The sequence below is a fragment of the Perna viridis genome, chromosome 6 (assembly GCF_037379345.1).
Source record: "Perna viridis isolate PV_CMFRI_1.1 ecotype Kerala chromosome 6, ASM3737934v1, whole genome shotgun sequence".
NCBI classification, from domain to species: Eukaryota; Metazoa; Mollusca; class Bivalvia; order Mytilida; family Mytilidae; genus Perna; species Perna viridis.
This window is the reverse complement of record NC_142450.1, coordinates 29,697,599-29,721,394: the sequence shown is the minus strand read 5'-3', so window position 1 is coordinate 29,721,394 and position 23,796 is coordinate 29,697,599. Positions and strand designations below refer to the sequence as shown.

The window sequence follows — 23,796 nt, the reverse complement described above, 5'->3', positions numbered from 1 at the left end:
GAGCCCTTTGTCCCATTATTCAAACCAGTCTATGGTAGGACAGTTATAGACTACATACACGTGTTAAATTCAACTTAACACATATCATGAAAATGTACTATTGTATTAGAACTCCCGGTTGCCCAATTAAATCTCCTTACTTTTAGGGTACATGTGTATTGAAAAAAAAATTATGTTGAACATCAACGAACTTAAATTTGAACTATAATGTTTCTGGTTTTGAAGAGCAGTGGTTCGGTTGTAATTAGCCAGTAACACGGGAAATATACATTTGTCATTTACTCCTTAAAATGTTGAAATCAACCATGAAACTTCATGTGGATAGGTCTCAATAATGGCAATTAATGTACCAAAATTCTGATATTCCAATCGAAAAGAATCTACTCGTATTTAATCAATATCGAAGTTCACACCAACTTTTGAGAGAAATAATTTGACCAACGACGTACCTCACCCAGACTTACCGTACGCTTTGTTAAAATCAAACCTTGAATAACTTTACACCACAATTACTGCATCTTAATCATTTACAATAACATCATTTTTATAGATCAAAATTGTTCTTATTTCCGTGGAATCCCCTTGACATATACTAGTAACTTATCAAGTTCAAGATATGCAAAGGCATTCGCGAATCACCCAAATACACATTTGTATTCATGGATACTCCGTTTTACACGTGTTTAATCATCATATCAATATAATAACCATTGGCTCAAGCAATGCGAGAATAATCAGCACATGAAAAGGACTTTATCATTTATTTTAGTAGCATTTTCAAAAGAAAATAGCTACAAACCATAGGTCCATCACATACATCCTTCTTCTCATTCATAACGGACTTAATCAACATACAATCATGTTTCACAGAAATGGAAATAACATCACCATACACGGTATATACATTACATAATATATACTGCCACAAATATTATATTGTCCGTGGGTATCAATCTTCGTGGACTTCGTGGCTGTGGTAAACCATTAAATTTGTTTACAACCAAAAGACAATATCTCATTCGTTTGTATTATAAACTCGTCTAATCGACGAATTCAAGCATCTACGAAGTGATCATTTCCCCCAAAACCACGAAAATTGGTTCCCACGAATTAAAGTATTTTCACAATATGTGCATATTTATTCGAATGGTAATAAGAAGAGCATAAACGGGATTCATATTATCTCAATTTTTTCCCCAACATAAACTTTACAAGTCATCGGATTGAATGATATTAGTTCAGTAAGTGTTAGGGAGAAAACTCAGTACAATGAGATTTTTAAATAACTTGGGCCAAACTAATCATGGCAGTACTAATGTTGCAGTCGTCTTTTCTGACTAATGTTTAAAATTAACAAATGACAGCCTCAGAGAAATTAGGGATATGTTTTAAAAATTAATCAAAAAATTTAGTATTGGGATCTCTCATGGAAAAAAAACAAGTACTTAATTTTATTATTGAGAACAATGGTAGCCTTTTTCCATTAAAGTAAAACGTCATAAACCTTAAAAAAAGAATATCTTTTTTGATTGCAAATTTGGAGGTTTAAGCAGAAACATCCACACTTTTGCACAATTCACAACAATCTCACAATTGCTTCACACAGATTCCTTGTCTTACGACATTGTCACACAGAACATGAATATTCATTCAATAATAAAAAATAAAATGCACATTTGTAAAAAAAATAATCAAAGTATACAATTAGTCTTCCTTGGTAAACAACAAAAAACAAAAATGAAGCATCTGTTAAATGACGACAGACAATGATTTACACAATGGCTAATACCAACATGTCAACTCCACGCCAAACCTTTTAAGTAGGCAGGCAGAAATTTTTAAACCTAATTGATTAATTCATGAACATTAAAAGATTACTATTCTATTCAGAAATTTAAGTCAAACCAAACTGTTTATAACACCAAACAGCTTAATACAGTATATTCTAAATTCTATATTAATAAGACCAAGACAAGCAATAAATAGAAAAATAGAGAAAAGACTTAAAAAAAAAAAAAATAATAATAAAAAAAAAAAACCAAAGAACAAAAACAACTGAACACTTTTTTGCTTTATGAAATATAGTCTCATATTCTAATACCTTAATATCTGATGAACTACAGGAAAACAAAACTTCTGACGAATAATGACTCCACTTGCTTCGTTTTGTAAAAGGTCCAACTTAATTCAAACCTCTGAAATACTATTCAAAACCAGGGAATGGATTTTTTTTCAGTTTAACAAGTGAACTGCATATGATAAGATGTTGATGGGAAAAATAAAAGCTTAATGCATTTTATGACAAATGTAACCAGAAAATAATTTGATCAATTGGAGTCATTTGTATAGAAGTTATGGTAAACCAAAAAAAAAAAAGTAACATTTATTCTATTTCTCCTTCTTCTAGCACTTTATCAGAATCAGGTTTCTTTGGTTCTAGTTCAACAACTGAAGTTTCCACAGAAAGGGGATCAGAAGATTCTACTGGAGGGGGATCAGACGTTTCTACAGGCTGGCTATCTCCATTAGGTATATTAGCAGTTTCAGGTCCATTTGATTGGCCATCACTAGTTGAGTCAGCCATAGGAGGTGCTTCCTCAGTTGGAACACTAGCTTCCTGAGGAGCAGCTGCCTCAGGTACATTGTCACTACTTTCAGGAACTGCTACTTCACTAGACTCATTATTGTCACTCCATCTAGATTTACGCCCATTACGATCGCGCTCCCGATCTTTCTCCTTGTCATGACGATCACTATCTCTGTCATGATCCCTGCGTCCACGGTCATGGTCTCTATCCCGACCCCTGTCTCTATCACGATCATGATCGTGACGATCCCCACGGTCACGTCCTCTCCGGTCATCATCCCTCCTATCATCTCTTCTATCACGTCGATCATAATCATTTCCTCTGCGCTCTCTTCCATAACCACCACCACCACCACCACCACCACGGTCCCATTTTTTTGAACTTCCAAATTCAGTAGGCAAAGCGTTTTCATCTCTTTCTTCCTGGTTACCCTCTTCTTGCTGATCTCCACCCCAGTTATCATCATCTCTGCCAAATCTTCCACCTCTGCCACGACCCCTTCCCCATCCACCACCACGACCTCTTTGCTTGTTACTTCCAAATGCAAATGGCAATGCATTTTCATCTCTTTCCCCTTCTTTATCTTGGTCTTCACCACCCCATTCATTCTGACCTTCATCATCATCTCTGCCTCTTCTATCATCACGGCTTCTTCTATCATCTCTACCCCTTCGGTCATCATCTCTTCCTCTTCTATCATAATTATTCCTACCACCTCGACCCCGTCTAGAGGAACCAAATTCTGTTGGAAGAGCATTTTCATCTCTTTCTTCTTCCATTTCTCTATTATCACCATCTTCAGCATTCTCCATTTCATCATCCATTCTACCTGGAGGCCCATCAAATGGCTGTCTCCAATTACTGCGACCACCTCTAAATCCTTGTGGTCCACCTCGACCTCCTCTAAACCCACCATCAAATGGAGGTCTGTTGTCAAATCTGGGTCCTCTTGGACCGAAGTTTCTTGGCCCACCAAAACCACCTCTTCCACCTCTGAAGGAGTTGTCAAAGTCCATCAAAGGCCTCGGACCCCTAGGACCTCCTCTACCTCTACCTCTGTCAAATCCACCACCTCTGCCTCGTCCTCTGAATCCACCTCGCCCACCCCAATCACCTTGTTGTTCTTCTTGATCTCCACGGTTTTGTTTACTACTACCAAAGCTCATTGGGAGATCAAACTGCATCAACTGCTCTTTTTCCTCAGGGTCCATATCCATGTCTTGGCTTTCTTCTTCTTTATCTTTATTTTCCTTTGTATCAGGAACACCATCACCTATGACAGGCTGTTCCATGGGCTGACCCCTGTTCTGCTGCCAATCAGGATTATTATTTTCTATTTTTGGTCCCATTAGAGGCCTTGGACCTTGACCAAGAAATGGCCTTTGACCTGGACCAAGCTGCAAGTTCTGCGGCTGTTGTGGCACTTGAATTGGAGGTCTCTGACCAAGTCCTGGGGGTTGCATTCTGAACTGTTGTGCCTGGAACTGAGCAAACTGAGGAAAGCCAGGCTGTGGCTGTAGACCATGTCTGAACACAGTGATAGGTTGTTGAGATCCTAATGTACCAGCAGCTGTACTAACCATCAATGGTTGACCCATGGATAGACCTGGAGCACTTGATGTTGGACCAACCTACAGTAAAAATAGCACATGCAATTAATCAAAAATTTTAACAAATTTTATATATTATTTCTTCATGGTTTTAAAATGTATTTTGAACTTAGGTTTTAGGTTAGTTGCATTATTTAGTTTCTTTCACTTCATGCTTTTATAGATTTTTTTCATATGCAATTAGTGGTAGATCAATAGCTAAGGTAGGGAAGATATCCTCTAGATGTTTGACTATCTTCCCCAATTGTCCTTTGAGCCTTTTAATATTTTCAATAAGTCTACTTTAACTTGAAAGATAGTCATCATTACTCTTACCATGTCAAAACAATCTATTTCTAATATCAATCATACCTGTCTAAGACCCAGACCTCCTCCAGGCAGAGGTATCATTCCAGGGGGTGGCTGTCCAGTGATGGGTGGGGGCATCCCTGGAGGTAAACCCATCTGAGGTAGACCTGGAGGTATTTGTCCAGCCATCTGAGGTGGTATCTGCCCTGGTAAAGGACCTGGTGGCATACTGCCTGGGACAACCATATGAGGCATACCCATCGGTGGCATCACACTTCCCTGTGGCATCATTCCTGAAATGGTGATAATAAATTGAAATGAATATCACACATTTCAAATACATTCACAGATAACATACTGATGCACCATAAACCTATACAGCTCTTATTACATTTAGTACTTTTTGTAAGGGCATATAACAATAGAGTGGGTAATTAATTATGATGCATTTTATCAGTCTTTCTAGAAATGCCTAAATAAATTTGGCAAAATATTTACTCTGGCACTTAGTACATCACTGAGCATTTGTCAAAATTATAATTGTTTTTTTTGTTTTTTTTTATGTATTCCTTTTTGCCTAAAAATCAACATATTTGACACCTGCCATACAAAGCAGGTACGATATATGCTCACCTTAGAAAACTAAATCTTTCGTTGCCTGGATACAGCTGAAATATTGCTACTCAGGCATTAAACCCCAACAATCAATCAATCACTTTTTATTTTATTTTAAATGAACGAAAATAAGGGCTCTAAGTTAAGGAAACAGAATGAAAAGTTATAAAAGCTCTTTTCCTTTCTCCACTACAGATGTGCCAGATAATATAATTCTGACAACTCAGTATTTAGCAAAACCATCACTGGGACAAAACTTACAATTTTTTTTTCACTGTGTTGTTATATAGATCATTATACTGTATATTTTTAATACAATCTTACCAGGAGGCATTCCTGGGGGCATTCCACCTGGTGCCTGACCAGGCATTCCTGTCACCTGCCCTGGTATGCCTGGCATACTATTAGGTATCTGTCCTGGAACAGGTTTGGGCTCCTCGGTCACTTCTGGCTTCTCTCCACCAATTTGTTTACCTGCAGAAAAACAAATCTTTATTTATAATAATGTGAGTTACTTTTATGGATTATCATAAGAAGCTGAACCTAGATATCAATCAAAATCTACTAAAAGCAATATGCTAAACCCAAGGGTCTGGTAATATTGACAAATTTTTCTGGCCTTATTGGATGAATATATTAAGGGCTGTTCCAGTAAAACATACATGGGACGGGGAAGGCACTTGAAAATTGGGATAACCTCCCATAGAAGTGATATTTTTCCACTCCTACCCACCCATAGAGGTAAAAACCCGAGCTTTATAGGCACCAACAGAAGCAAATTAAAATTTATACATATTCTTTAACAGTATTCCCATGGTGATACATTACTTTTTTATAAAGGCATTTCATACAGATAATAGCAAGACATAGCATGATTTCATGAATGCTTCATTTCATTTCTGTAGTTTTGCCTATCACTTGCAGGTTGCACATATTCATGTATAGACTAGCGCTTTTACTGCTTGCATTCATTTATCTGTATATTAAAATTCATATATAATCTTCAACAGTATTCCCATGGTGATTCTTTAATTTTTTATATATTTCAGCTGCATGTGACATACATGTATTTCATACAGATAATAGCAAGACATTGCATGGTTTCATGAATGCTTCATTCCATTTACACATAATCAGTGTTCTAGCTAGGATTTCTAAGTAGAGGGTGCGCAGGGAAGAGGGCACTTTAACACGTACCATGTTTTTCAACCAAAAAGGAACATTGGTGTATTTGAAGTTTCTTTTAAGATTGATGTTTCCATTAAGTCAGAAATATCTTTATTAATTTTTTTTTTTTTTTTTTTTTGCTTTTCTTGTATGTATGTATTCTTATTAAATAATACAAGAATGATGTGTAGACAAAAATTAACACTACTTTTGTAGAATTTAAAGCAGTATACTATCACACCATATAGGCGATTAAGGGCAAGTGATTCTAACATTTATGACATACTATGAGGTAAAATGTTGCATGAAATGTAACAAATATTCAATATTGCTCCAATTCAATTTCAAAATTATATTATTTTCTCTAACTAATGTAATTATAACTTTTGAAAAATTACCTGTACTGTTGACTATATAGAAAATTTAAAAAAGAATTGAACTGACAGATATAACTGACATATTGACTAAACAAACATATGCAACATGCAATTGTTCTACATATTATAGACCTGTCAACTTGAAAATATTTTAAAAATTAATTGTTCAAAAAAAGTAATTATTAACCAATGATTGGCTGTCCATGAAATGGTGATAGATCCAATCGGGATCCAATTTCTACTTGTAAATGATTATAATCCGACAACCCTGATCAGCTGAATGATCACCAATAATTACCTGAGGTATATCTGAGGGTTAATTATGACAGGATGAGGTAAATGAAGATGACACTTCATAATTGGCTTGGTGTAATATATTAACAAAAGTGTAATCTTCAGATAATTATAAATGGGCACTAAGGGGTAATATGGCAGAGGGGCGTGCGCTGCACCCCTTCATTTTGCGTAGCTAAGACACTGATTTAAAAAATTTAAATATTTGCTGTTTTGTCTATTTCTTGCATGTTGCATATATTCATGTATAGACTAATGCTTTTACCTCTTGTGCAATCATGTATCTGTACATTAAAATCGTTTCATATATTAACATTCATTTTTATGCACACATATCCTCTTTCCAATGCATAGCTAAATCTTAATTTTTGTCTTGCCTAAGAGCAAATTCGAAGAAAGCCAGAATTACTGGGATATCCTTTCTGGTATTCGCAATTGTAAGAGTATTTGTCCATAGCAAATTTTCAACAACCACTTTATATCACAGGTCGATGATATTTGGTATGTGAAGAGAAATAGAAGACAATGCAAAAGTTTTATTGATTCACACTGTACAACAGTGACTGTATATGAAGCTGGTGTATTACCATGAACTATTTTGTATCTCATTTAATCAGTTGAAATTTTTGTGTGTATCCATATGATTGCCTTGATAGTTGTGTGAAGTTTCCTAAAATCCATTTGTTTTATCGGGGATCAATGATTTCAAGAAAACTTCTCTTCTTGTATACCTAGCACTTTCAGCTGAAAATCTGCTGTATTTAAGCTTCACTCAAGTTTGCATGCACTCTGTGCAGGTGAGGAACAAGAGAGTATAAAGTAATATTGATGTTTATCAATATCAAAAATTCTGTTCATTTGCACACTGGGGGCTATCTTGTTTAAGGGTAAGGAAATTTTGTCCACTGTTGTAGACTTTGACAATTTCTAAGATGAAGAACTGAAATAAATGCCCTGTTCTTTGATAGTTTGGTGTTTTTGTCGCCTACAAATTCATTCCATAGCCCATACCCTTTCATTTTGAAGTTTTGGAATGGGTTATTCTTGATATCAATATGCAACGGCTACCTAGTGATTTAACAACTGTTCAAATTCAATTTTAAAAGAAGTTTAATTGTGGAAGAGTTTTTTTGATGATAATTCAGCCACACTGAATAGATATAAAATGTGGTATGAGTGCCAATGAGACAACTCTCCATCCAAGTCACAATTTATTTTAAGTACTATAAACCATAATAAGTCTAAGTACGATCTTCAACACAGAGCCTTGGATCACACCGAAAAGTAATCTATAAAGGGCCCCAAAAATTACTAGTGTAAAACTATCCAAACCGGAAAACCAACAGTCTAATCTACATAAAAATCGAGAGACGAGGAACACTTATGAACCACATCAACAAACGACGGATGTTGACATCTTTTTCTGATGTTCGGGCGTCTTGGGTTGCGTCATTGCTCCACAGCAAAACCCCGAGAATACCGGAAAAATAATGTCAAAACAAAAGCGGGGCGATTTCCAGGCAGAACACCTGTAAAAATGGTGAGAACTTCCGGCAACAAAAGCGCGTAACTCAACTATACTAGAGGTTTATACAATGACAGGGATTCATTTTGGACCATTTCGAGAAAGTAAAAAACAACTTTCAACAGAGTGTTCCTTCATTTTCCAAACAACCACTTACAGAAGCGAATTTCCAAGCCCAGTACCGTGCCATAGATGCATTTTCCACCAACCCACAACCAAGTATATATATTTTTTTAAATGCTGTCCCCGGGTCCCATATATGTTTTGCTGGAACAGCCCTAAAGTCCAACAAACCTTTCAAATTCTCTGGCAAGGAATCTTCATCAATTATGCCACCATCTTTAAGACTGTTGAGAGCTTCTGGCATCTGAGACCAAGGGATATAGGTTACACCTTGTTCTACGTCCCATCTGTCTTTAAACTGGGACTCCTTAACACCAATACCAGGTGCCCAGGCAACCTGTGCATCACAAACATACAATTTTGTAATTATGAATCTTACTAGAACAATTGCATTTATACAATAGTTACTTAAGAAACTTCGCATTTGTTATATTAGTTACCATTTTTACACAATATGTACCCAGTTTGATATTAATATGGAGCATCAAGTAGTTGGCACATCATTTTATTGTATTGAGATTCAACAACACCTCTCTGGAAATGGTGGATGAGCACTGAACACAAAACCTAACTCCCTACAGCTAAACTCCTCATCAACAATCTTTCTTAGGCACACATGCATAGAAATCATTGAAGTAACATCTACAAGCACTTTCAAATATTTGAAACCTACATGAACTAAGCCCAAGACCAATTATTTTAATAAATATATCAATAAAGTACCACCAAAACTTAATAATTTCATCAAATGTCAATGTATTGAATCAGACATAAACTGTAAACCAAGTTCAAATCAATAGTTCAAGGATACAACTAGAAGTGATGTATATATGTATAGCTCTTTGCATTATTATTCTAAGAGACACAACTACAACAAAAATATTACATTTTCCACATATTGTCATTCTATTAGAAGTTGTACATAAATACTACTTACTAAACACTTCTAACAAAATATGTTGATATAGCACAAGCTACCAAGCTCTTAAACTATAGTCTAAGTATAAAGCCTGAACATTGTGCATCTACTTCAAATAAAATAAAGTCTGTTTGTGAATCTACAATGTACCTACCCTGAGTTCACTACCCAGGAACTTGTATCCTTTCAGTCTGTCGCAAGCTTTAGCAGCATCCTTTCTCCTTGTCATACAAACAAAAGCACAGCCTCTTGGTGGTATCATCTGTAATGGGAAAAAAATAGTTCAATCTCAAGTATAGTAATAAAGCAAATGCCTATTTGTCTCAGCGTATCAAAATTCTAGTAGAGGGACAAAAATCTCTTCATTTACAATCCTGTCTAATTAAAACTAAACCTATAAACTGTTCCATCCAATCACTGCGTGTAGGATTTGCATGCAGTGACTTAATGGAACGATTCATTTTAATTATATTTCTTACTATTACGGAATCAAAGCTAGAACTATTTTTGTGATTCTGATAGCTAAACCAGATTATTTTCTTTTATGCCTAAGAAACTTACATTAATAGATTCCACTTTGCCATACTTTTCAATTTCTTCCCTCAGTTCTTCTTCTGATGATGTTTTAGGGACTTTCCCAATAAACAATGTTGTGGAGCATACTATAATCATATAAAACAATCAATAACTTACACTGCTTAAAATTGTTTCAAATAGCTGTTCAAAACTGATGTTGAAACTATTACAAAGTATTGAAATCTAAGAAACAAATGCATATAGAAATACCATTTTTTAATAGTTTATAGATAAAAGGGCTATGTTTATCAAATCAGCACAGATATTACATATCATAAATAGCTGCATACTTCAACAACAAAATCTCCTTTCTCTGTTCATTCATGCATAACATGAAAATCACATTTAAAAATGTAGCCAAATTAATATGTTTATTCTGCCAAACTTGAGAGATTTCATTACATGTTCTTTACAGGAGATGCATGGGTCAACAACTTATTAAAACCATGAAAGCCTATTGTCTCAAGACAACTTTTGACAAAACATTCAGTTTTATGTGGCCAATATTGCCAGACCGGAAAACCACCTTTTAATCTCCCAACTTCTTTACGAAATTATTGGAAATTGAAACATGTAAATTTGTTTTGTTTGTTTGTTGGGTTTTAACGTCCGAGCAGCAATATTTCAGCTATATTCAGACAATGAACATGAAATGGATGATAAAATGAACATGAAATGATAAAAAAAAGGATGGGTCACAAGGACAACAGGGTCGACAAATTTTGATTGCCACTAGAAAAAGGGAGGGGTGGGTAAGGTTGGGCAATTTAGCCTCCTGTGGCGGAGCGCAAAGGTTCCTACTCCTATCGAATACCACAGCAGGGTCCTTTAACGTGCGAGGAACGTGGCATCTTTCCCAACACGGTGCACCACTATGGTTTGCGGTCAGGTTTTCCGTATTAAAGCCTGACAACCCCAGCATGTAACATGCCAGGGGTACCCCATTCCACACCTGGGGCACACATCCCAGTTGCTCTGTGGGCAGAGCGCCTAGCCCCCGGCTAGGTTTCTGAGCACTATTTAGTCGCCTTATACGACAAGCTTAGCGCTGCTGCAGGCCTATTCTTTTAACATGTAAAGAAGCTTGTCTAGGGGATCACCTACCACTTATATGATTCTCTTTGGCAGATGGTAGTCCCTTCTTTCTTCTTTCTCTTTCCTTCTCTCTCTGCTTTTCCCTCTCCCTATCTTTTGATCTATACAAAGGAAAAGTTTTTAAAGACTGACATTAACTTTACATTACAATAATACATGTACACATATCATTAACTTTACATTACAATAATACATGTACACATATAATTTACAAGGCAGTCACTGAATCAATCTGCAAAATTCAAATCATAAGCTTAGAACCATATAAAGTAAACCAGTCAAAATGCACAGATCTCTACTGTGTTATTTGATTGCATTAGCCTATTATGCAACATGTACTATTCAACTAAAATCTTCTAAAATGTGTTTAAACCAATTTTCTTAGGGTTGTTCCAGTAAAGAATATTTAGGATGGGGGAGGCACTTTTACACTTTGTATATGTGTATATAAGTGGATGTTCAGGTCTCTTGACAAAATAAAGTTTTTTGTTTAAAACATCAATAGAACTTCAATGGATGACTCCCCTGGTGAAAAAGCGCCTTCCCTAGTACCTTTGATCTTTTAATAAATCAGCCCTAAATGAAAAATGAGAATTTATGACTACAAATATTTTACTAAATTTATATCAAATGTAATTGTCTACAGCTTGCTTCACATTTTATACCTAGATCTCCTGTGTCTGTCTCTGGATCTTGATCTCCTACGACGATCTCTGTCACGAGATCTAGACCTTGATCGACGTCTTCTTTTTGGTGTCCTGTTAGATAAGAATGATAGTGTATATTATTCCCTCAAAAACGAATCTTTTGCACAAGGTAAAAAATTTAAACATTTTGCTTCATCTAATATTCCAGTCCCTAGTCCATGTAACAGATAGGTAAATGTTCAGGGTTTTCAACTAAATCATCTAGTGTGTAGCCGATTTTTAACCACAAAAAAAAAAAAAAAAAAAAAAAAAAAGGTAAAATATTTTCTGCTTTATATATTCCTTTAGTTGAATTTGTCAAATTGGAGTTGACATTAGGATAGAGTCCTACCTTACTTCTATATAATATACAGTTGAACCTCGGTAGCTCGAACTCCAAGGGACAATTGAAAAGTGTTCGAGTTACCGGGAGTTCGAGAAATTGAAGTTTGTATATTTCTGGATTTTTTTCGGTGCCGGTCCTAATGTTTAGATACATTAGGATAGAGTCCTATCTTACTTCTACATAATATAAGTGTTTAGATACATTAGGATAGAGTCCTATCCTACTTCTATATAATATAGGTGTTTAGATACATTAGGATAGAGTCCTATCCTACTTCTATATAATATAGGTGTTTAGATACATTAGGATAAGAGTCCTTCTATATAATACTGGTATTTAGATATATCTTGATCTTACTCTTATTTGCTTCCTGTTGATTGACATGGTTCAGTGTTCTATTTTTACTGTGTCTCCAGTCTTTGTATCATACTAACCTTGACCTAGATCTGTCTCTTGAATGTTTTGACCTCCTACTGCTATGTCTCCTGTCTTTACTAGACTCCCTGTCTCTTGACCGTTCGTCCATATCCTGAGACCCCTCATCCATTTCTGGGTAGCCTTGTACAGCTGGTGGCTGCTGATCTGGCATCAGCTGGAACGGAGGCTGTTGTGGTTCAGGTGGCATGCCCATGAGGGGAGGTGGTGGCTGAGGGGGCTGTAATGGAAAAAAATTTGCTTCATGGAGTCATTGTCAAAAATGTGTACATGACAACCTAAGTTGTTCAGCAACTACTGATAATTCACATTTCTGGACTTTCAAAGAATTGTAATTCCATCAGAAGTCATATACAACAAATTGAATACTTCACACTTCTAACTGAGTATGTTGATATAGCACAAGCTACCAAGCTCTTGAACTATAAATGGAGTATAAGGCCTGAACATTGTGCATCTGACTTAAACATGTTAACTAACAGAGCATTCTATAAAATATTTATAATTTAAGGAGGTAGATCTAGGGTAAGGGACATAACTCATAAAAATCATTGGAACGTTTGTATTTACCACTTTACATCAATCTCATGTAAGCATCAAAGTAACTTGGATTGATTTCATTCTGTTTCAAATGAAAGCTTGATAGGCTTTGGTAAAATTGAATATGATACAAACATATCACTGATTTCAAGAGTTATGTTCCTTACTCTAGGTCTACCTCCTTAAGTACTTAAGTAAATAATAAGAGGTAAGGCCAAAGCAAAACAAAAGTGGGAATTTAGAGGGAAATCCTTGCCCTGATGTGGGTTATATAATTCAAGTTAAGCATCATGCAAGTAAGGCCACTGATAGTAAGTCAAAAAAACTTTCTAAAACAATCAAATCTTTACAGTAGTTGTCAATCTACTTATAAATTGGCTTATTAAAGATTCATATTTGAACTCAACTGATTGTCCTGAAACCAGGAAAATGTTTTTAGCCCGTTTTGATCCTAAGTTCCTTCACAATTGAGGTACATTGTAATTACCAAAAAAATCAAACCCAGTTAGAGCTTTATGGTTGTCCTTGTGTTAAAACCTTATTAAGAGATACATACACAAATATGATTTTAGGCTATGCCTATGATTGATGGAGCTCAGTCAGTGCCCTCAACTGTCTTGTTAAAACACAAGTGAACAGCCGTTAAATCATTGTTTACCGCCATGTTGTTATGGTCTCATTCGTTCAGCAGAATGTGTGAGACTTCCTTCTTGGAAAGCTTAATACATTTCTACACAGTCAACAATTTCCAGATTATTATCAAATAAATAAAAAGTCCTATCCATCAACATATTAAAAGACAAAACAAAAGCTCTGCAATCATCTACTTCTGCATCTACTCAGTTCTGTCAAGATATTTTTTAGCCATTAATAGTTCTGATCTTACATTATATACATATCCTACTTTTATCCTGCAATGAGGTTATTTGTTAAACGAAAAAAGGTATACGGTTATTTTTTTGCTGTATCCGTACATTAGCAGGTTATTGACTTTCTGACTCCTCCCACTCACATGATAGGCGGAACTACTTTTTTCTGGTATGCGTAAATTAATCATGGCCACCACCATAGATACGATATAAACAAATTGTGATTGCGTATCCAGTTAATCATTTTTTTTCTGTTTTGTTTCGTTTTCACCTGAATGAAATAAAAGATTTTATGTAACCCAAATAATGATTTTGTTTGTATTTTTTTTCACCGTCATATATATGGCAAATCCAAAATCTTGTTCAGATTTGATTCATTATCAGTTTGCAGACAACTTCCCCTGTCATTTCAGTCATGTCGGACTCGGAGCCAGAGTGTCTGTCATAATTTAACATAAACTGGTCCCCACTTAAAAAAAATTGAAGCATTACAACATGAAGAGACAAATGACCAAGAAACTGTTATGGTCTTGGATTTATTACTGCCTTAACACAAATTTCAACCCTGAACTCTACTGCCATATACCAAACAGAAACAAGTCAGCTTCCACCTTCCTCGTGAAATTCAAAACTTTAATGTTCTTAAAATCGACTTTACAACATTCAAAATATTTGTATTTATTGTTCATTTTACTTATTTGTCTCTTGGAATTAAATAAATTTTGATACAAAGCTTATTTTCTTCAAACAGCTATGACAGATTATATGGTGCGGATTGAATTTCAATGTTTACTGAGTCATGTGCCATGTGTATTATTTTTTTTCTTTGGGTTCAATGATCGGGGCTCCTCAGGGGATATGCATTTTAAAATTTTATTTTCAAAATGTACATACGCACAAAAATATTAATATAACAGGATAAAAACAAAATAGGAACATTGTCGAAAATTATTGAAGATATGTGTATTCGGCTTGGAACGGGGGAAATAGCTTGGCAGAGCCTCGAACTTCAATAATTTTCGACAATGTACCTATATTGTATGTATTCAGGACCATGCTGATGCTGATATTACTCTAGCTAGTTCCTTGAAATAAAAGGATGTTTGTTTATGGCCTCTTTCAGCCCCCCCCCCCCCCAAAAAAAAAAAAAATAAATAAAAATAATAACATAAAGCAGTCCATTCACATGATTATACAATCCATCTGCAAAATTATTATGGTTGTATAAAAATTTAAGAAGCATTGTCTACTTGATACCTTATTCCCTACTGTCTCAAACAACACTTTGCCTTTTATGCAGTGCATGCAGCACACATGAACACCAAAAGTAATTGGTGAGACAGTGAACATGCACAATCACATAACTTTTGTAACAATGTAGGGAACATCTAGACATGTCCTTACAAATCCTCAAAAGTTTTTAACTTTTGATGTACATGCATCAGAACAAAATGCAAGGTGATATATGTACCAATAAGCCATAAATGCATCTGTAAGCACTTTCAACTTTCTACTCAATAAAATGTCAAACAATTTGATATTTATCCAGAGTTTTCGTGGTAATAAAAAACTTCACTGAAACCAGAATTTGACAGACATATGGATAGACACTGACACAATATCTATCTGCAAAAGCATAATAGGATATTTTAAAGTATTAAGTACATTTCTGTGTAAGAATCAGGCAATGGGTGGCACATCATTTTTTTAAATTCATTTTTTGTTGTTGGCTCAAATGTATTCAGTACATAAAAGAAAACAACCAAAAAGCTATTTAAATGTATCCTGAAGCTTATATAGGGAAGAAGTTGGGGGGAAATTTTCCTACTACTTTTCCATAGTACATTTCAACTAAAATTGACCTATTAGTATCTTAAAAAGGCAAATAATACAAACACTCTGGTGGCTATTTCTGGAGGTTTTAAAGTATAAATAATTGTATAATGCAATAAAATCTCTTCTTCATGCATCACACCTAATATAAATTTTGCCTGATTCTTAGACAGAGAAGTACTTAACACCTTGTTCATCTTACAAATCTAAGTGTGATTCCAATGGAAGTAGTTGAGTAGCACGTTATTTACTCAACTTTTCCAACAGAATATGTTGATTTAGCACAAGCTACCAAGCTCTAAAGTTATGGAATAAGCCTCAGGCCTGAACATTGTGCATCTTGGTAGTTATAACAGAGTTGTCAAATTTGGACCAACTGGAATGTAGGACAAGTTGGACACAAGATGTGGTGGAAACCTTCTCAGTCTGTCGTTTTCACATAAGTTCAATCAATTATGTGTACAGAAATTACAAACATATATTTGTTTACCTAGATGGTAATTTTTGCTGTTATCTTCAATCTGAACGCAGAAAAGACACTAGAAGTTTGTACTGTGCATGTCAATAATATCCTACCTTTCCTAAAAGCATTTTGTCCCAAAAAACTTTGATCATGATTTTTGTTTTATAAAATAACAAATGTAGCAGTCATTGAAAATTGTGAGGGACTAAACTTAATAAAATAATGAAATAAAGAGTATTGTGAGATAAGTACAATCAACTGAGTAACAAGACTTTTTCAATCATAATCTGAATAGAAGGTTTTATCTCAACACTGAATTTAATTTTAAGTGAAAAAAGGTAATTTATTAGAACTTTAACCAGATAAAACTGTTAAATGACTTAATCAGTGATTAGTATAAGTTATATAGTAAAGATTCATAGATAAATGCAGTCATGGTGAAATTTGTCGGACATGACCGGTACTTTTAGCTGCCTGTCCAGTAAAATTTGCATGATTTCCGGACCAGATGTCCAGTACGTTTTTTTTTTATTAGACATGCCTCAACCGGAACTTCCGGTTTAAAGATGGCGTCCGAATAAAGGCAAATTTTAATTGGTCTGGCAGATAATTGTTCGGTCCAGTAGATTTTGTTAGGTTGCCAGACCAAATGTCCGACAAGTTAGAAAAGTGGATCCAGTCATAATTTGATGGATCCTATCAATTATCAATGCTGGCAAGACCAATCGTCCGACCAACATGAAAAAGATTTTGACAACTCTTGTTATAACAAAGATCTATTGTTAATTTTGAAATTAATGAAAAATGAGCAATTAGGCAATAATCAAAACTTGCTTTTCTGAATATATGACAAAATGGTAATTTTGAATTTTCTATACAGGACAGAAAATAAACTAACATATGTGGACGACATAAAATGGAGTAATGATGTCGTGTAATTAAGAGAAGGAGCAATATATTTATAACACTTCTGGGTATGGCAATGAAGAATTGAGGTGGCCACTGATTGTTTGAATATCCAGAATGCTGAAGATTTTTGTGTTGTTAAAAAAAAAAAAGAATGAAATTGGACCAAACATAGCTCCTAGACAGTTGTCTCTCCTTCTGAGCAACTAAGGTTTCATGCTATTCTATATTTTCAAATTGTTTTTGAATGATATCATTGAAGAACAGATTTTTCCTCAGCCTGTTCATTACTTAAGGAGAATCATATTTCTACCAATATGTGGAATTTTCTCCTGTAAACGAGCGATGCACAATATCTTTTGGTTATGATCTTACTTGATGAAAAACATGCAAAATTGAAGAAAAAACCCATGAAGGTAGAGAAGTACCAATTGTAAAAATATGCATTACAAAATATGCAGACATGTAAGTAACAAATCAGCAAACTGCAATGTTTATCATGTAGCTTAAGCGGAACAAACTTGACTAAATTTTCACTTTTCTCATGGTAAATATTTTGGTAGTTATAAAAAAAAAACATTTAATTGTTAATGTGATTTTAAATGACTTACAAGAAAAAAATGACAATTCATAGAAAAAAAAAAGAAACAAAAACACAAACCGAAAAAAAAAAACAAACAAACCAGAAACAAACCAGAAAAAAATACCAAAAAATCTATAACACATAATTGGCGAATGGGATGTACTTGAAATGATTTCAAGCTTAGCAGAAACCATGCAGAGCTATCAAAGAATTGTCATCCAAACTAAAAAAATGGTCATAAATAAAATAATTCTTGATGTACTCTCCTCTTTTAACTTGTTATAATTGAAAGACCACAATTTTATATTTTTCCTGTAGTCCTTATTTAGATATAAGCTGTAAGCTAAGAACCTAAGTTGAACTTATCTCATTTTCAACAATGCAAAACTCAACAAAAAAGTAAAACTGTTTAATAAATGTATTTAAGAACTACAATATGAAGCAAATGATCAAACTTCATAACAAAACATACTCACCACTGGACCAAAGTGACTAGGCTCACGAGCCGTTGTCCTATAGTCCATGTCAACCTATAGAAGTACAAATTATAGTTCTTATTTACCAAGTCAGTGCCAAAGAAAAATTTTGAACATTCATGTATGATGATTAATAAATTTACCAAACTTTCACTAGCCTGAACCAATTTCTACCAACATGGGGAAAGAGTTATTGGCTGTTCATCTTGATATCACAACAATAAATTAAAGCTAATATAGTCCTGCTACACTCTGCATATGTATTTCCCTCATGGAGAAATCAAAAAGTTTACATTTCATAATTGTGCTATGCTTAATAAAGGTTAATTATCCTTAAAATGAGATAAATTTCAACACTAAAATTAAAGAAATGGTCAATTTAATCTGAATGAAATAACATGCTTCATAGGAGGCATTTTGATATGACCGCAGAGGTCGAACCCTGAACAGTTGGGGCAAATATGGACCCATCATTTAAAATTGCAGCTTTGAATTTTGAATACAATTAGATATTTGACAACAGAGAAAAATTTGAACGGAACCAAAGTGATAACTTTTTGGCCCTTTTATCTGAACAGTTCCAGTCAAAACCTGCAAAATCAATCCCAAATATCCCCATGGCAATATGGCATGTTGTGGTACAATATCAAAGTTGCCATTTTCCTTTCACTCAAGTTATCATCCAGGAATAAGAGAAAAATAATTGTTTCTGGCTTGTTAACCCCTAAAAATCAATACCAGTCTTTCTTAGTGGTATGGCAACTTGCAATACAATTTCAAAGAGATTCATTCACTAATAGTCAAGTTGTTGTCTGGACATCAAGAAAATGCATGTTTCTGTCCTACCCCTTTTGGTTCCTAAATTCTGCAGTTTCAAGTCTAAAGTCCCCAAAAAAGTCTGACCATTGCGGTATAGAATATAATGGAATAATATCATAGACATTCCTATGCTTTTACTAGAGTTTTACGGGAGTTAAATAAGTTAAATTCCATGAAACGCTTGTTTCAGGCTCCTTTTTAGTACCTAATTCTTAAACAATTTGTACATAACCCCCAAAATCAGTTCCAACCTTCCTTTTGTGGTTTGGAACCATGTTATAAAATTTTATAAAGATCAACCAACTAACATTCAAATTACTGCATGAAAACCAAGTGACTACAGACAACAGTGCCTTTTTGCAGTTGTGTAATTAGCCATGCCTTAAATTTCATCAATGTAGTCAAAAACTGCCACAACAGTCAACTTCTTTGAATATCGTTTCTTTGAAAGATAGGGTCATTCTACGCATTTTTCTCACACACGTTTCCATGACTATTGATCAAAAGTATAACACTTTTAGCATTATCAAGGGGAGACTTAGCACCTATCTTAATACAATAGTTTTTTTTTTCATCATTTAAATTATCAGTATTACTTAATTCATTCAGCATTTAACAATAAGAAATGATATGACTGATAGTCATTATCATGATCTTAAGCAACATATAGTTATATTCCATTCATCTTTGTAAATATTTTTCCTCATAAAAGAATGTGTATGACATAAACTTTAAGTTCATAAGCAAGTGCTGGCAATATGAAGGGGCTAGACAGAGGTTCTAGCCAACCCCAAAACAAATAATATATATCAATTTAAAAACATAGCCCACAGATAATGATGGATCAGCTGAAATGAAATGCATTTTGTTATGTATTACTTAATTTGTATAGTTGAAGGTTATAGACAGTTTATTTCATAACAAACAATAATAGACCTTCAAGTATACATAAAGGTTTATCCAGAAATAAATAATAATGGCCAACTGCAAGACACTTCAAATACTAATCATTTATTTCTTGCAAATTGCAAGAAATTTCCCACACAATAAAACCTTTCTGTGTGTCTTCCAATGTCCAAAACATTAGTTTCTGGATTTGCCTAAAATACTTTGTGGTACTAAATCTTTTCCAGAACTCCCCTTACAGAAGGATTGGTTTAGTACTTCAAGATTTGAATTACATTTTATTTTGATTTGTAATATAATCAAATGGATTGGATTCACATAATATCATACTTATGAAATCCTCATCGTTAATTGAATAATTTCATCATCAAATATATAACAAAATGGAATGTCTTAATAGGAACAAAAAATGGTGTTTGTGGTTCAATTTCATTTTCTTATTGAAGATAAATGTCAAATTTATGCATTTTTCAAATTATTATTTTTAATATTTTCTTAACCAAAACTTGCATAATTAATTCCATTTTTTGTTCCAATGGTTTAATTTGTTTAATTATGAAGGGAAGTAAACAAAATTATTAAAAATCAATCATTTTTGAGAGTTTTGGAGTTCTAGAAAATGTTAGTTTCTATTCCTGAAAAGGAAACATCTTATTAGAATTAAAAATTATTTTTTTGACTTAGCTGTTCAATGAGCATTGTATATATTATTCCATATTTTATTTAAAGCATGATAGACATTTTCTGTCAGATTGCAGATCTATTAAAGTAAACTTATAGCTCATGAACAACAAGGTCAATTAATAGCACAATTTAACCACAAAACTCAATTTAAAATAAGTAGAAATGTTTGGCTAAGCTTTGGTAACTTGGATGAAATGCAGCAATATCAGTCTTATAACTGTTCTTGCTGCAGACTTTGATGTAATGAATAACACACCATGATCACATTTATAAAATCATACATACTTTCAGACAATTAAAATAACAGATAATCATTTTTCAGGATACTGAAAGCTTTAGTCTCTTTCACATGAGAAAATGGGGACAAATTTCTGATCACACCATATGTAAATTTTTAACTTTACATAACCACCTTTTAGTGTTTAAGTAAAAACGTGCCCTGGCTTATTTTCAGCTTGACAAAATGTTTCATGCCAGGAGGGGGCATTTCTTATCAAAAAAGGTATAGCTTAAAGACGACCAAAAATGTCAGTTTTACATCAAATTTAATATAATAGACACCACTTTCATTCAATAATTTGCCTACTGTTCTGGGAAAGGGAATGGAGAAAAAAAGAGCAAGAAAATTGTGACTTTGAAGAAATTATCTATTAACATGAAAGTAACAAGTTTTTTTAAACAGGGTTTAAAAAATAATTTCTAATAAAATCCTTGATGAGGATAATTAAAGTATCTATTGCGCTAAATTCCATGCATTGACCTCTGGATGACACATATGATATAGCAGAGTGATGAGAGGGTTTTGTACATCTTAATAATCTCTATTTTAATCATAAGCAGATCTTGAGACCATATTTTAAGTCACCTTTTTGAATTTCACTGCTGAAATATGGAAAATTTAGAATATATTTCTCTGTGAGAATGGGGCTGAAATTCAGACCTAATATAAGGGCTTGAAAATGGCAGTCTATACTAATTAAACTAGGTTTCTAAGTAATTTAAAAAAAAAATGGAAATTTGCCATACACTATAAAAATGTGTCCTATCCACTATTTAATTACCAAAAAAAAAATTGTGTGATCATTTGAACAGTCTTTAAAGTTCGAATAATGTAAAAGTATTGATTCTTGCAGTGTATTAGTTACCGCTATTTTCATGATAAATATAAAAGCATAAAAAAACAATACACACGGAATTGACTTTTTACATTATGTATAACATTAATGTTTACTTCACATAATCCATGAAAATAAGCTTGTAGAAACATTCAATGGATATAAAAGACACATTCCTATAATACAGGCCAGAGCAAACTATATCATTCAGAAGCGTAGCTAGTTTTTGTACAAAGAGGTATCAGTTGAATAGTCATAATTTTTGTTAACATTCAAATGAACCCTTTCTTTGGTTTCTAAGTATGTATGATATTGAAAATGCAATAGTCGCAAAAATTACTTTTACAAAATTTCATAATGATTGAATTATGTTACCCAACCCTCTCTTGCATCTTAACAAACACTATTGAAGTCATGTAAAATAAAACTCAAATACTCATACATGTAACCAAATCTGGGTTTTGTTCTTTGTTACTGACCAGTGATGATTTGATTGGTTATGAGCAATTTCATTTGGGCATGACATCAATGGACTTTGTTCAAGGTGTTAAAAAGAGAATAAGGAAGACGTAGCCAATAAAACTGTTCTTAGGAACAACTAGTAACAAAGAACAAATTGCTAAATTCCTTTGTTACAGAATCTATTTTTTAAATTAAAAATAAATTGACATCAAGTTCAAAAAATATTTGGACTGTATAGTTTAATTTGCTATCCTTGAATCCATAAGCAAAAGAAATCAATCTTATTTTTTGATGGGCCATGAATACTAAGAAGATAAAAGAACTTTTGTTACCAAAGGCTTCCAGTACTGTTTTTGGTTGTATGAGAGTAAACCTGAGTTGTCTCCCATGTACAAGAGTTATCTTCCGTACAAGTTAGCAATTTTTGGAAAAGATAATGACAACTGTACAGCCATACAAATCGATGTAATTTGAAAAGTAAAATAATTGAGGAAATCTTTTAGTAGAAAAAAATAACATCCACTCATTAAAGAATTGACAATATACCTGCTTTTAAGGAGGTTTCCCTGGGGTAAAGGACATAACTCTTGACAATCAGTGGTACGTTAGCATCATATTCAATTTCACCAAAGCCTACCAACCTTTCATTTGAAAAAGAATGAAATCAATCCAAGTTACTTTGATGCTTAAATGAGATTGATGTAAAATCTGTACACCAAAATTCCAATGATTTGTAAGAGTTATGTCCCTTACCCTAGGTCTACTTCCTTAAAAGGAAATAAAGTTAAATCCTGTTGTAATCAAAAAGGAAATATAAAAAAATTAATCCAATACTTTGACAATCAAAAAATGGATGGATTTACCAGCAATATTTAAAAAAAGATATTCCAAGATTTGACAATTTTTTTTTAATCTGAATATTTCAAACATACTTTACCAAATAGGAAGCATTCATTCTTTGATTGCCATTAATAACACTGCCTTATACAATCTTAAACCTCAGTACACATGTTTACCTGAGATGCAGCAATCTGCTGATCAAACTCTGCTTGTTGTTGTAACAATTTCTGCATGTTCAATTGTTGTTCATTTTTCTGTATGGTTTGGGACATCTGTTGTATCTGGTGCATTAGGTTGGGGTCCAACACACTCTGTGGGCTATAAAAAGTTAATATCATAGTAGAACCTGTCATTCCTAACTTATCTCCCTTTTCATATTGCCAGCACTTGTAATTTTGACGGACACTTTTTCATGTTATCATTGGACTGAATCATACATGTTCAACTAGAAATGACTGCTCAGACTTCACATTAGAAATATCCACATTTAAACACTGCATATGGAATTAAGTATTGTTCAAAATTAATCCCACAAATTTTCAATTTTTTATTAACTGAAGTCATTTCTAGTCAGGTATAAACAATTCAAAGAGAAAGTCTGGCATTTGTTAATTCTATATTAAAGGCTTAATGAAATAGCTGTTTACTTTTAAAGG

General features: G+C 33.7%; 1 protein-coding gene across 2 annotated transcripts in view; it reads right to left on the bottom strand.

Moving 5' to 3' along the window:
• Positions 1-747: 747 nt before the first annotated feature.
• Positions 748-23,796, bottom strand: part of LOC148614469 (uncharacterized) — a 38,290-nt gene continuing 15,241 nt past the window's right edge. Inside the window, exons 7-17 of one of the 2 annotated variants that reach the window (XM_088588556.1) lie at positions 23,317-23,458; positions 18,315-18,368; positions 12,644-12,864; positions 11,843-11,935; positions 11,187-11,278; positions 10,068-10,168; positions 9,661-9,768; positions 8,759-8,924; positions 5,426-5,575; positions 4,550-4,779; positions 748-4,219 (exon numbers count right to left, since the gene is read on the bottom strand). In XM_088588556.1, the coding sequence (XP_088444682.1) occupies positions 2,384-4,219; positions 4,550-4,779; positions 5,426-5,575; positions 8,759-8,924; positions 9,661-9,768; positions 10,068-10,168; positions 11,187-11,278; positions 11,843-11,935; positions 12,644-12,864; positions 18,315-18,368; positions 23,317-23,458 (3,193 nt within the window). In that variant the 3' untranslated portion in view covers positions 748-2,383. The remainder of the gene's footprint in view (positions 4,220-4,549; positions 4,780-5,425; positions 5,576-8,758; positions 8,925-9,660; positions 9,769-10,067; positions 10,169-11,186; positions 11,279-11,842; positions 11,936-12,643; positions 12,865-18,314; positions 18,369-23,316; positions 23,459-23,796) is intronic. The other variant, XM_088588557.1, reaches the window with a different exon arrangement.